The sequence below is a fragment of the Eleutherodactylus coqui genome, chromosome 1 (assembly GCF_035609145.1).
Source record: "Eleutherodactylus coqui strain aEleCoq1 chromosome 1, aEleCoq1.hap1, whole genome shotgun sequence".
NCBI lineage: Eukaryota > Metazoa > Chordata > Amphibia > Anura > Eleutherodactylidae > Eleutherodactylus > Eleutherodactylus coqui.
In genome coordinates, this window is record NC_089837.1 from 20,061,406 (window position 1) to 20,074,216 (window position 12,811).

The 12,811-nt window shown below is 46.8% G+C and overlaps 1 protein-coding gene across 7 annotated transcripts in view; it reads right to left on the reverse strand.

Annotated features, from left to right (window-relative positions):
* Positions 1 to 12,811, reverse strand: part of OTOF (otoferlin) — a 362,878-nt gene that overhangs the window by 37,463 nt on the left and 312,604 nt on the right. For all 7 annotated transcript variants that reach the window (XM_066594464.1, XM_066594452.1, XM_066594448.1 and 4 more), the window contains 8 exons: positions 12,400 to 12,429; positions 9,348 to 9,473; positions 7,102 to 7,168; positions 5,125 to 5,273; positions 3,402 to 3,536; positions 2,407 to 2,544; positions 1,388 to 1,515; positions 64 to 234 (listed from right to left, as the gene is read on the reverse strand). In XM_066594464.1, the coding sequence (XP_066450561.1) occupies positions 64 to 234; positions 1,388 to 1,515; positions 2,407 to 2,544; positions 3,402 to 3,536; positions 5,125 to 5,273; positions 7,102 to 7,168; positions 9,348 to 9,473; positions 12,400 to 12,429 (944 nt within the window). The remainder of the gene's footprint in view (positions 1 to 63; positions 235 to 1,387; positions 1,516 to 2,406; positions 2,545 to 3,401; positions 3,537 to 5,124; positions 5,274 to 7,101; positions 7,169 to 9,347; positions 9,474 to 12,399; positions 12,430 to 12,811) is intronic.

Genomic DNA, 12,811 nt, shown 5'->3' on the forward strand with positions numbered 1-12,811 from the left:
TCCGGGATTCGGAACATGAGTAACGCAGAGCTGGTAATGTGAGATGGCAGCATGTGTACTTACATGGCATACGTCTGTGAGATCCCACATGTAGCCCTGTGTTTGCTGTAATAACGATTTTCCAGATCAATCTTGGTTTCTCCAATTAAGTCATCAGTTCCGACCAAGTCCCAGTCATATATGGCGACAGTTAGCATGGACTCCATAGGAAAAGTGGCCTCAATATCAAACGACCTGGTTAAAAAATAGATATTTACAGGTTAAGGATGCTCTTGTGTGCTCCTCCCACGCCTCTAGGACAGAACCATAGCCCGGCTGTTTGGATGGCTCTTCCCCTTGTTTGATAATGTTGCAGAGCCTAGAGAGTAGGATAAACGTACTTAGGGTATCACCATCCACTGAGAACAGGATGAGGCCAACCATGAACCTCATGGCACCTGCACTGGTTGACCCAATGCCCTAGTTTGACATCCAATCTTCTTTGTCTCATTCTACTTCTTACCATCTCCTAAGAATGTGCATCTTCCGTCTACCAATTTTCTTGTTCCTCTTTTCTACATGCCTCAGGACTCTCCTCATGCTGCACCTATGCACTGGGATATCCTTAGGTCTCCACACATCGCAAGATCAGTGGCGTAGCTATAGGGGTCGCAGGAGTTACAATTGCAACTGAACCCCATACCTGCTGAGCCTGGATGTCCCCTTTCCACACTTTTGCTGATGGTCTGGTACCTTTATATTTTTATTCTGTTCTTCACACAGCATATCGTTGGCACTGTGAGCAACCTGAATCCTCCTCCCCTGACTCCTCCTCCTCCTTGGCTCTTCTAGTGTTCTCTGAGGAGCCAGAATAAAGGAGTCAGGGAAGGATACAGGCTGCCCAGAAGTGCCCCACGAGAGCAATTCAGGATGTGAAGAGGGACATGCTAAAGATATGAACATATCAAAAGGGGGTCTCAGAAGACAACTACTTGGGACATGGGCACAGAGGGTCACGATCACTTAGAGGGGCCAGAGGATGCACAATTAGACTGAGGAGGCACAGAGAACACATAAGAAGCTTGTGGTGGCAGCACATGGGATACACAAATATATGGTGGGGGTTGCAGGAGATGCACAATTAGATAGCAGGGGGCAGAGGGAAGCACAATTACACAATTGGATTACGGGGGCACAGGGGATGCACAGTTAGTTTTCAGGGGCATAGAGGACTCAGTCACAAAGTGAAGTTGCACTATTGGGGGAGCCCAAGCTAAACTTTTGCACCAGGGCCCATGAGCCTTTACCTATGTCCCTGCCTAAGATCCTGCAATCTTTCTACAAGTGATTGCAGTGTTGGGCTTGGTAAATATGGACAGGCGTGTAGTGGGTTCAGCAGCAGACTCACTTTCCAAAGACCGGGTTCAGTTGCTTAGAAATGTAATTCTCTTTGTCCTTGATTTCAGTTTTTCCCAGTTTAATGACGACATAGGGATCAGCCTTCCCATTGATGTCTGCAGGATGCAGATCCGTGGCCTAGGAAACAATTCATGCTGGTTATTGGTGGAATTCGCACAATGGCCATCTCTGCATAAGAGCATGCAATCTAGTCTTGTGCACATCAGCTGACAGTTTGGGCGTCCTATAATGTTTTCTTAGTTTAAAGGGGTAACAAGACATTGGTAGCATGTTCACAGGCCTTGCCATAGATCTCTATAGACTGCCAATCCCGCTACATGGCTACCATGACAGCTAAGTACTTTCTGAAGGCCCCCAGGGCTGCCATATATTTCTGCCTATTAGGATGGGTCTGTGGCCTGTCCTAATAGAATGCCAACAGAAATACCATATATTGCAATACTGAAGTACTGCAGTGTATGGCATGTGATCAAATGATTGCAAGTTCAAGTCCTCTATGGAGACTTAAAAAAGTAAGAATAAATGAAAAATAAAGTTTTTATTACTTTAAAACTAAAAGACACTAAAAGTAAAAAAAAAACAAAAAAAACATTCCCTATATTCAAAATAAAAAAAATAAAAAACCTATATAAAACATTTGGTACCACCATGTCTGATCTATCAAAATGAAATACTTATCCCACACGGTGTTCATCAGCAGAAAAAAATACAGAACACCAGCATTGCATTTTTTGGTCACTCAGTCTCCAAATAAAAATGTATAAAAAGTGATCAAAATGTTGTATGTTCTCCAAATAGTACCAATAAAAACTATAGGTTTTCCTGCAAAAACGAGCCATCACACAACCCCATTGATGTAAGGATAAAAAAGTTATGCCAGTTAGAAGCTGGCGATAGAAAATATATGTATTAGTAAAAGTAGAACGAAAATGGAAAAAAAAGGCTGTGACCTTAAGGGGTTAATAATGACACTGTGTGATAACATATAGTCCAGTATACGGCACTCACCCTGACTACATACACCCGCACCAGTACATTTATTGGGTCGTTGTTGGGTATGCCTTGGAACATGCCATAATTGGGGTCATATCCAGCCTCCTTTGTGATGTCATCGGACAGCGGTACCTTGTAGACACACATGGAGCCCTGCAGGATGGATGGGAGAGAAGGTTATTTCTATGACTATACATACAAAGACCCAACTGTTTACTTGGGCCGATCCGTCCTTCTGTTATGGATGAGCCTGAGGAGTTCACATTGTATTCTATACTGGATAGGCAACCAGTGAAGTGACTGGCACAGGATGAAGGCACCAGTGTAGTGATGGGCACGGGTGGAGGTATCAGTATAGTGATGGGCACAAGGTGGAGGCATCAGGGTAGTGACTGGCACAAGGTGGCGGCATCAGTATAGTGACAGGCACAGGGCGGAGGTATAAGTATAGTCATGGGCACAGGGCAGAGGCATCAGTATAGTGACAGGCACAAGGTGGAGGCATCAGTATAGTGACAGGCACAAGGTGGAGGCATCAGTATATTGATGGGCACAAGGTGGAGGCATCAGTATAGTGATGGGCACAAGGTGGAGGCATTAGTATAGTGATGGGCACAAGGTGGAGGCATCAGTATATTGATGGGCAAGGGTGGAGGCATAAGTATAGTGATGAGCACAGGGTAGAGGCATCAGTATGATGATAGGCACAAGGTTGAGGCATCAGTATATTGATGGGCACAAGGTGGAGGCATCAGTATAGTGATAGGCATAAGGTAGAGGCATCAGTATAGTGATGGGCACAAGGTGGAGGCATCAGTATAGTGATGGGCACAAGGTGGTGACACCCCATATAGCTGATACTATGGGCCGCGCATCAGCAGTGGCCCTCAGTTCTGGATGAGCATCCTGTGATCTGTCAGTTACTGCCCTCCCATCCATCGAGGGGCGTACAACCGTTTGAACGCAGTATTACCGGTAGAGTCCGTGCAGTCTCGCTGTCAGACACCCACCTTGAACCTCCCGACTATCCGCTCCTCCTCGCTGACCGTGTCGTCGTCATCTCCGATCTTCCCTCGCAGTAAGTTAAAGGTGTGCAGCCAGTCTTCAAAGTTCTCAAACTCTATTTCCAGTTCCTTGTTGAACACCTGAAATCGCAGACGAGCGGAGATGGAGAATACCGGAGATAGAGAATACCGGAGATACCGTCCTGCTTCTGATTGATTGCAGAAGCAGGAGGCTTTAATCCCCGCCATAATTTTACATACAGCTGAGCTTTAAGCTCGGGACCAAGCGCCGTATATTTACAGTGCTTGGTCAATAATAGGTTAATGGCATCATTTTTGGGTACATGTAATGTATTGTATAACTTTTATTCATTTTTTAGGGGGATCGGGGAGAAAAAAGTCATTTGTTTTTTGGATTTCATTTTTACGATGTTCAAAATGCAGAAAAATAAAAACAATGCGATGACATCATTGTCGCGGTCGGCGCGATTCCGGTGACACCGAGTGTTCACACTTTCTTATATGTTTTGCTATTTTTGTATACAAAAAACATTTTTTTGTGTTGCTGCATTCCAAGAGCCAGGACATTTTTATTTTTGCGTTGCTGGAGCTCTTTACGGTCCTGGTTTTTGCAGAATGAACTTTAGTCTTTATTATTTTTTTTACTTTTTATTTTTGTCCCACTAGGAGACTGGAATATCACCATCTTTTATCATAGTTCTAATACACTACTATACTTCAGTACTGCAGTGTATTAGAAAACCTACGAAGCTCAGCTGGAGGCTGAGCCTCGTAGGCCACCATAGCTGGCAGGCATGGAGGCTGTATTCAAGCCTCTGGGTGCCATAGCAACCCATCTGAATCTCACAATCACATCGCAGGGGTCCGGTGAGTGAGAGAGGGAGCCGCCACCCATTGTCAGCGTTTTACCTGCCATGGTCGAACTGACCATGGCATGTAAATAGTAAAACAGCAGGGATCTGTGGTTTGTTCGGCCCCCGCTGTTACAGCAAATTCCAGGATGTCATCCGACAGCTGAGCACCCGCTCTCCCTGGCACGGGTGACCCACGACAGACTTCTGATGTAACCACCCTCAAAAAACGGCGCTGCAGAATAAAGCCCCTTATCAGCCCCTGTTAAAAGACATATGGGCGGTCACCAAGGGGTTAAATGGTACCAAAAAATACAACTTATCGAAAACCAAAAACCAAGCCTTCATATGAGCAGATCAATGGAAAGTAAAATGTTATGGCTCTTGGCAGGCAAAGACGAAAAAAATGAAAACAAAAGCAATGCAACATCTCTGATGCTGAAAGGGTTAAGGAAGATTCACTAAAGGGGCTTCTGGACGGAACGATTATTGTTCAAAAAAATCGATACTCATGCAGTCTAAACGCAGCCAACAACTGAGCGACAAACGAGAAGCGCTCACTTTTCGATCTGCATTTAAAAAATCCCCGTTGACTCGTTGGCTTGTCGTTGGGTTTCCCCGGCGCTCGTTCAGTCCGACTCATCACCTATACAGCGAAAGACTGAAGGTTCTCACGTGAATAAGCCATCGATCGGCCTGCACAAAACTTAGTGTTCTAACTTTACGCCCATCACAAAGGCTTTGTAACTCGTTAAGAGAAAGGGGAGTGGCTAAAAGTAGATAGGCGCTACGTGTAGGTAGACCCTGGAGCCTGCAGTGATGGAGACATCTCTAGATCTTTGCTTCTGATGACTTACTTTTAATTCATCGATTTTCTGCTTGTTCTTCTTCTCCGTTTGCTCGGCTTGCAGCTTCTTCTTCTTGTCCTCTTTGGTCACTTTCACCTTTTCTTTGTTCTTCGCTGACCCCTTTGAGCCTTTCATGGAAGATTCATCAATTTTGATCTCTGAGTCATCATACAAGTTGGGGGAGATGGAAGGAACCAACAACACAAGACACTCAACCACGATGAGCATGAAAGTTGACCTATAGTTCGGATCATGGGTGGCCTTGGACCACCCACACTGCTATGAGGCTTCCAAACCCTTGTATATTTCTACGTCTCCCATGAATGGCACTGAGGCTCTATGAGAGGCCATCAAACCACCCCTGAAATAATACATGCATTGAGGAAGCAGTAGTACTTACCAGTATCAGCCTACAGACCACACAAAAATGGTGGGGTTGTTACTCTTTACATTGACTAGCTAGAGTTTGAACAATCATCTACTGAATTTCAGACCTTACATATAACAAGTAAGGACAAATATAAGGTCATCAGGTTCTACCTTTATAACTCATTGAATTGTTGATCCCTAAGAAGCCAACGGCAAGACCTTCAACATCATGTAATTAAAGAGATACTCCACTCCCAGGACAGAATTTTGACCCGATACCGGAATTGGGAGCGGTTTATATCACCTGCCTTTGGTCTTCTGAGCTGTTGTCTTTCCAAACCACCAGTTCCAGTCATCCAAGTTGGCTAAACTTTTAACTACCTAATGCACACTATGTCCTGCTCTCTGATTGTTCAGTATTGATCATGCAGACAGCTCTAGCCAATCAGAGAGCAGGTGTAGTTTAATGGTAGTCTAACACCATCAATGTATTGTGTGGGTTGTGCCTGTCCTAATAGGCAGAAAAACATGGTTGCCATGCCAAATGAACAGCACCTCATGATCTCATCGCGAGGGCGGGGGGATTGGGGCTTTTAAATACCGCTGTCAGAATTGACAGAGGCATTTAAGGAGTTAATAGCTATGATCAGCGCTCACATTGTCAGCGGGTGTCAGCTGTCAGAAACAGCCAGCATCCGCCCTGTATATAGCGGGATTCACTCCCAATCCTGGCCAATACAACCCCCTACGATGGAGGGTGTACATGTATGCCCAAAAGTGTCAACGGCTTCAGGTTCTGTAGTACGGAAATCTATCCAATCTGCCCCTACCGGACCTCCAGACGCCCCCAGCCTCATACAGAAGTTATGTCTTATGGAACCCAGGAGAAAAAAATGGGACTTATGGAGCGATAATGGAGGATATGCCATGTGGAGGTGACATGTGGTGCCATTGGCACGCAGAGCGCCTAGAGGTGAACAACATGGAACCTCCAGGAATTCAGTGTGGCGCCACATCAGTGCACACATGATACCTATACGAAGGGGCAGGAGACCCGAAGAACTGGTTTACATTAGGCAGATTAGTAAAGGCTTGACCACTCGACCTGCAAACATGCTGGTCAAGTGGACAGTAGAGTAACAGGGGCGCATCGGGGAGAGTTGAGAGGTGGAGCAGACCCCATGGCTGCTCACCCTCTCCCACCCCACTCGGCGGTGTACTTGCACTCAGACAGGGCAGTGTATAGGCGAGTAAATAGCAGTAGAAGGAGGGATTGTTTTCTCTTCTTGGCCCCGTTACTTGATGTGAGGCTAAGAGATGGCTGCATGATGGTTTATGACCAAGGCCAACTTTCATTGCTGTAAGACAATATGGAGTGGATGGAGTGAATGCAGAAAGACAAACCGGAGAGCAGCCCCATCGCCCACCGTCTTCACACATAGAACATCTTGTCACATTTTAGTCACATTTTCATTATTGTCGCACTAAAAGCCGATGTTTAAAATAAATAAGAAAATTCATTGGGGAAAACTGTAAACGGTCTATTGTGACAAGACGAGGGCTGTAATATGACAACACAAGATGGGAACGACCAAATGCTGCTGCACCAATAATTACCCTCTGCGATCTCCAGCTCCTCCTTCTCTTCAGCCTCCGCTGCTGCCGCCTCCTGCTGGCGGAGTTGCTGGATATAGTAAGAAATCAAAAGTTTAGAAAACCAGTTTGGAAGAGGCAAATAAAAGACTGCTAAAAGGTAATTTCCCCCCCTCCCCCGAGCATGGTGTTACTATATTTTGGGTGGGCAGATCTAATGAATCACAGGTGATCGTTTGAGGTGGGGGGCGGTGCTAAGACCCTCCATGATTGGCGGGGGGGGGGGGGGATAACCAGGCAATGTAAGCACTGAATGGAGGTATGGAGGACACGTTGGGTCTTTGATAGGGAGAGCTGCCCTTAGACCATTCATGGGCATTACTATGGTTTGTGCTTCTCTTTAGTGCTTGAGGTGCACAAGGCTATACAGCTGTTATTAAAATGGTAGTGTCACTCGTCAGTACAACCTACAGTGGTTGCACATGTAGCATTTTGACGGTGCAGCTAAAGCACACATGTTTTTACAGCAACCTGTTCTAATTAGTTTTTGACTGCAGGTTTATGTGATGCACACAAACCCCACGTGCTTCACCTGTACTTGTGAGAGGCTGGAGACAGCACTGCAACCAAAACAGTTCACACTAATCCAAGCATCACAGGGATCTATCGAAGGGCATCGTTAGCACACACAGGCACTTGGGGTAGTCTTAGTGTGATTACCGTCTGGAGAGATCTGGGACGAGATTGGAGAGATCTCCTCCACCCTGGCCGCTGCAGTCTCCTCCCAGACTTCTCCAATTTTCTCCCTTATCTCTCTAGTCTCCTTCCCAATTTCTCCATTTCCTCCCAGATCTTTCCAGTCTTCTCATAAATCTCCATGGTCTCCTTTCACATCTCTTCTGTCTCTATCTTAATCTCTCTGGTGACATCCCAGATTTCTGCAGTTTCATTCCAGACCTCTCAAGTCTCCTCCCTAATCCTTTTGTCTGCTCTTGGATCTCTCATATCTTCCCCCAGACTTCTGCACTCTCCTCCCAGACCTCTCCCGTCTCCTCCCCGATCTCTCCCGTCTCCACCCTGATCTCTCCCGTCTCCACCCTGATCTCTCCCGTCTCCACCCTGATCTCTCCAGTCTCCACCCTGATCTCTCCAGTCTCCACCCTGATCTCTCCAGTCTCCACCCTGATCTCTCCAGTCTCCACCCTGATCTCTCCAGTCTCCTGCACTGAGCAGGGGGTTGGACCCGATGAACCTGGAGGTCCCTTCCAACTCTACTATTCTATGATTCCTCCCAGACCTTTCCAGTTTCCCCTCAGACCCCTTCAGTCACCTCCCTGATCCTCTTCTCTGCTCTCTGATCTCTCATATCTCCTCTCTCATCCCTCATGTCTCCTCGCTCATCTCTCCTGTCTCCTCTGTGAATGTTCCCTTCTCCCGCATCTCTTCTGTCTCCTCTGTCATCTCTCCATTTTCCTCGCTGATTTCTCTAATCTCCTCCCCAATCTCCTTTCTGATTTCCCCTGCCCCTGATCTCTCCAGTCTTCTTAATGACCTCCTCGGTCTCCTCTATGGCCTCCCAGTCCTTGATTTTTTCAGTCTCCTGCCTATTCTCTCCAGTTCCTGATCCTTCCAGTCTCCTCCCTCATCGCTCTCCAGTCTCCTCCCTCATCGCTCTCCAGTCTCCTCCCTGATCGCTCTCCAGTCTCCTCCCTGATCGCTCTCCAGTCTCCTCCCTGATCGCTCTCCAGTCTCCTCCCTGATCTCTCTCCAGTCTCCTCTCTGATCTCTCTCCAGTCTCCTCTCTGATCTCTCTCCAGTCTCCTCTCTGATCTCTCTCCAGTCTCCTCTCTGATCTCTCTCCAGTCTCCTCTCTGATCTCTCTCCAGTCTCCTCTCTGATCTCTCTCCAGTCTCCTCTCTGATCTCTCTCCAGTCTCCTCTCTGATCTCTCTCCAGTCTCCTCTCTGATCTCTCTCCAGTCTCCTCTCTGATCTCTCTTCAGTCTCCTCTCTGATCTCTCTTCAGTCTCCTCTCTGATCTCTCTTCAGTCTCCTCTCTGATCTCTCTTCAGTCTCCTCTCTGATCTCTCCAGTCTCCTCTCTGATCTCTCCAGTCTCCTCTCTGATCTCTCCAGTCTCCTCTCTGATCTCTCCAGTCTCCTCTCTGATCTCTCCAGTCTCCTCTCTGGTCAGCACCAATTAGATAAGTATACAACGTCTCTGATATTATAAAGGACGATAAATGAAGTAATAACAGCCAGTCATATGTCACCTCTTTCAGGGTCTCGATGGAGGCGAAGTACTTAGACCACCAGTCCAGCATGCTTTCATCGGGCTCTTCCTCTTCAATCTCTTCTCCTTTTTTCTTTTTCTTCTTCTTTTCCTTCTCATCCTCATTCTGGGAAAACATTCAGTAAAAGGCGTTACAGATCAGCAAGGATGTAGTGTTACTCTCAGAATGTGGCAGCCAATGCCAGGCAGCTGCTCTGATTTTAGAAAGCCCAAGGACATGGGTAGTCTAAGCTCCTCTAGTTTATTCATCATTGAAACATAAAGTGAATCAAACACGAGTCACATTCCTTACTGCTGGGATTATAGGACAGAAGAGAGCTTCAGAGTCGGGTAATTGTACCTTAAGGCCGCATTTATGGTCAGGATTGCTAATGAGGCCCAATTAGACAGTCAGTGGAAGGTGTCGGTACATGTGCCGTATTGTGACTTCGTTCGGAGTCAGTGAGGCATATATAATCCCTGAGTGGACCGAGTTGTACATATGATTATTGGGGGTCCCATCATCTGCACTAATTTGATTGACTTGGTGTAAGTGCCAACACTTGGGAAACCGCTTAAAGAGACATTATGGGATGTATATAGATAAATAGTATCCATAGTTCATGTATAGATACAGTAAACAGCCTCTTTATTATACACCCCCCTCTAGTAGCGTTGGACTCTTTCAGCCTTAACCCTTTCCAATCCACTGACTGACGTCTAAAGGCATTCTGATTGAAGGCTGTACAGCTCCAATGTCGGAAGACATCTGGCAGGGTATTCTTACTGTAGATTACTGGCTGCTCTGTTGTCGTGGACCCCTCCAGCATGTCTCATACCGCAGTACTGGCTCTAGCCAGCAGATGGCGCCATTGTATAATGGCAGCAAGAGAAAGCCCCCTAGGAAACCACAGCAATTCCTCCTGGTGTAGAATCCATGAGGTGTTGAAACGGTTCTGCAGGAATATCGGCCCCTGCGGACAGGAAGCTTCTTGTAGTTGTTGCAGATTATATGGCAGTGCTGACATGTTCTGACCACCTGACAGGAAGTAATCAGCGATTCATGCTGCTTGCGCCAAATTCTGACCTCCCATCAGCACGGGGCAACAGAAATCTGGACCCATCCATCCGCTGCTCAGTGATACAAGTTTTGCGCTCTTTTGCCCGCTGGAGTCTCATCTTTCTGTTTCTCTTGGACACAATGGCGCTGGAACTGGTCGTCTGCTGTTATACCATCCGTGCGGGGGAACGGCGAGTTGTGCGTTCGGACACGTTAGTTGGAGCTCCAGCGTTGTATTCAGCTGACTGTGCAGCCTGGTGGTCAGAACGATTCCTGACATCCTCCTCCGACCCCTTTCAGTGATGAGTTGCTTCCGTCCGCAGGATCCCCCTTCGCTGGATGTTTTTCTTATATCGTGCCATTCTCAGTATACTCTCCACACCGTTACATGAGAAAACCCCCTGCGGTTGGCAGTGATACCCGGCTAGTCCAGCACCGATGACCGGCTTCGTTAGAAGTCGCTCCGATCGCTGGATTCACACTGAAACTGATTCGTGCAAAACTTGTCACGTGATTCTATGCTTCACTCTGGGGGTCACGGGGAGAATGTCCATACAGGAAAGCACCAATTGTGAGAGGGCCGGGGCTCTGATAACGGGGCCCTTCAGTGTGTAGAGTATGAACCTCGGGAAGTCCTGACACCTCTGACGTGTCCTGCAGCTGATATCAGTGAGGTTCCTCTATTCTGTTGCTTAGTGTCCTACCGGATGAGATGTTTGGCCAGCTTACCGGGGAACTGCCCTCTTTATAAAGGACAATCGCCATACGGGATATTGAGGTTACATCAATCGTACTTTGTAGACTGCCTTGGTCCGGCCCAAGAAGGCAGCCGAGTTCCAGTTGTGATTTTAGATGAAGTCAACTTGGAGCAGCAAAATCTAAATTGCAGGTCTGTTTGGACAGCCAATCACAGGGTCCCCCGATAGGGTCACTAGCCCCATAGCCATCCCCCCATCTGACCACTTGTCTAGAGATACACCTTAAGGCCTCCTTCACACAAGCGTCATTTAGACCCTGAGTTAGCCGTGCTAAAAAATCCCGACTAACGTGGCTGAAAATCGCATGATTGAAGAACAGCTGCGACCAAGTGGGGGCTACTCTTCACAACCTTACCATCAATGCAGTGGCTGGCTGCGCTGAAATAACACCGCAGCTCCCAAATCCCTCAGTCGGCAGAATGGCTTATATCACCTTAAATGCCTCACCACCGTAGTGGATCAAGTCATTTCCTCCAGTGCCACAGGAAGCACTGCGGTTATCATTAGTGCGCTGAGTGACATCATATATAACCCGCTCAGTGACATCATATATGACCCGCTCAGTGACATCATATATGACCCGCTCAGTGACATCATATATAACCCGCTCAGTGACATCATATATGACCCGCTCAGTGACATCATATATAACCCGCTCAGTGACATCATATATGACCCGCTCAGTGACATCATATATGACCCGCTCAGTGACATCATATATGACCCGCTCAGTGACATCATATATGACCCGCTCAGTGACATCATATATGACCCGCTCAGTGACATCATATATAACCCGCTCAGTGACATCATATATGACCCGCTCAGTGACATCATATATGACCCGCTCAGTGACATCATATATGACCCGCTCAGTGACATCATATATGACCCGCTCAGTGACATCATATATGACCCGCTCAGTGACATCATATATAACCCGCTCAGTGACATCATATATGACCCGCTCAGTGACATCATATATAACCCGCTCAGTGACATCATATATGACCCGCTCAGTGACATCATATATGACCCGCTCAGTGACATCATATATAACCCGCTCAGTGACATCATATATGACCCGCTCAGTGACATCATATATGACCCGCTCAGTGACATCATATATGACCCGCTCAGTGACATCATATATAACCCGCTCAGTGACATCATATATGACCCGCAGTGCGCAGCCGATCGTAAGCTTCGTGATTTATTAGAAGAGGATCACTTACCACATCAACCTTAACCACTGCGTCAGAATTCTGTCACATAGAGATGGAGGGAGATGGAAAACAAAATACAGGATGATTACTGACACACGGTAACGACAATGACAGGCAGCGATACAAGGGGACACGGCACACAATGAACCCATCACACATTATAATGGGGTTGATCTAGTTTAGTCGTATGTTATAAATATTGTACTTCCCAGGTCTCCAACAAACAGCATCACAATGAAAGTCCGAATTTACTGACAAGGCTCTAAGTGACACTAGATTTCTCAGACAGAGATGAAATGATCTGGCCTAGCATATATATGAAATGCTATAGATTGTAGTTCCTCGGGGGCGGGGCCATCTGTCCCTCAGGGGCGTGGCTCTCCTGCATGTTGCTCTATAAGCGCTCTCATTTATTTATTTG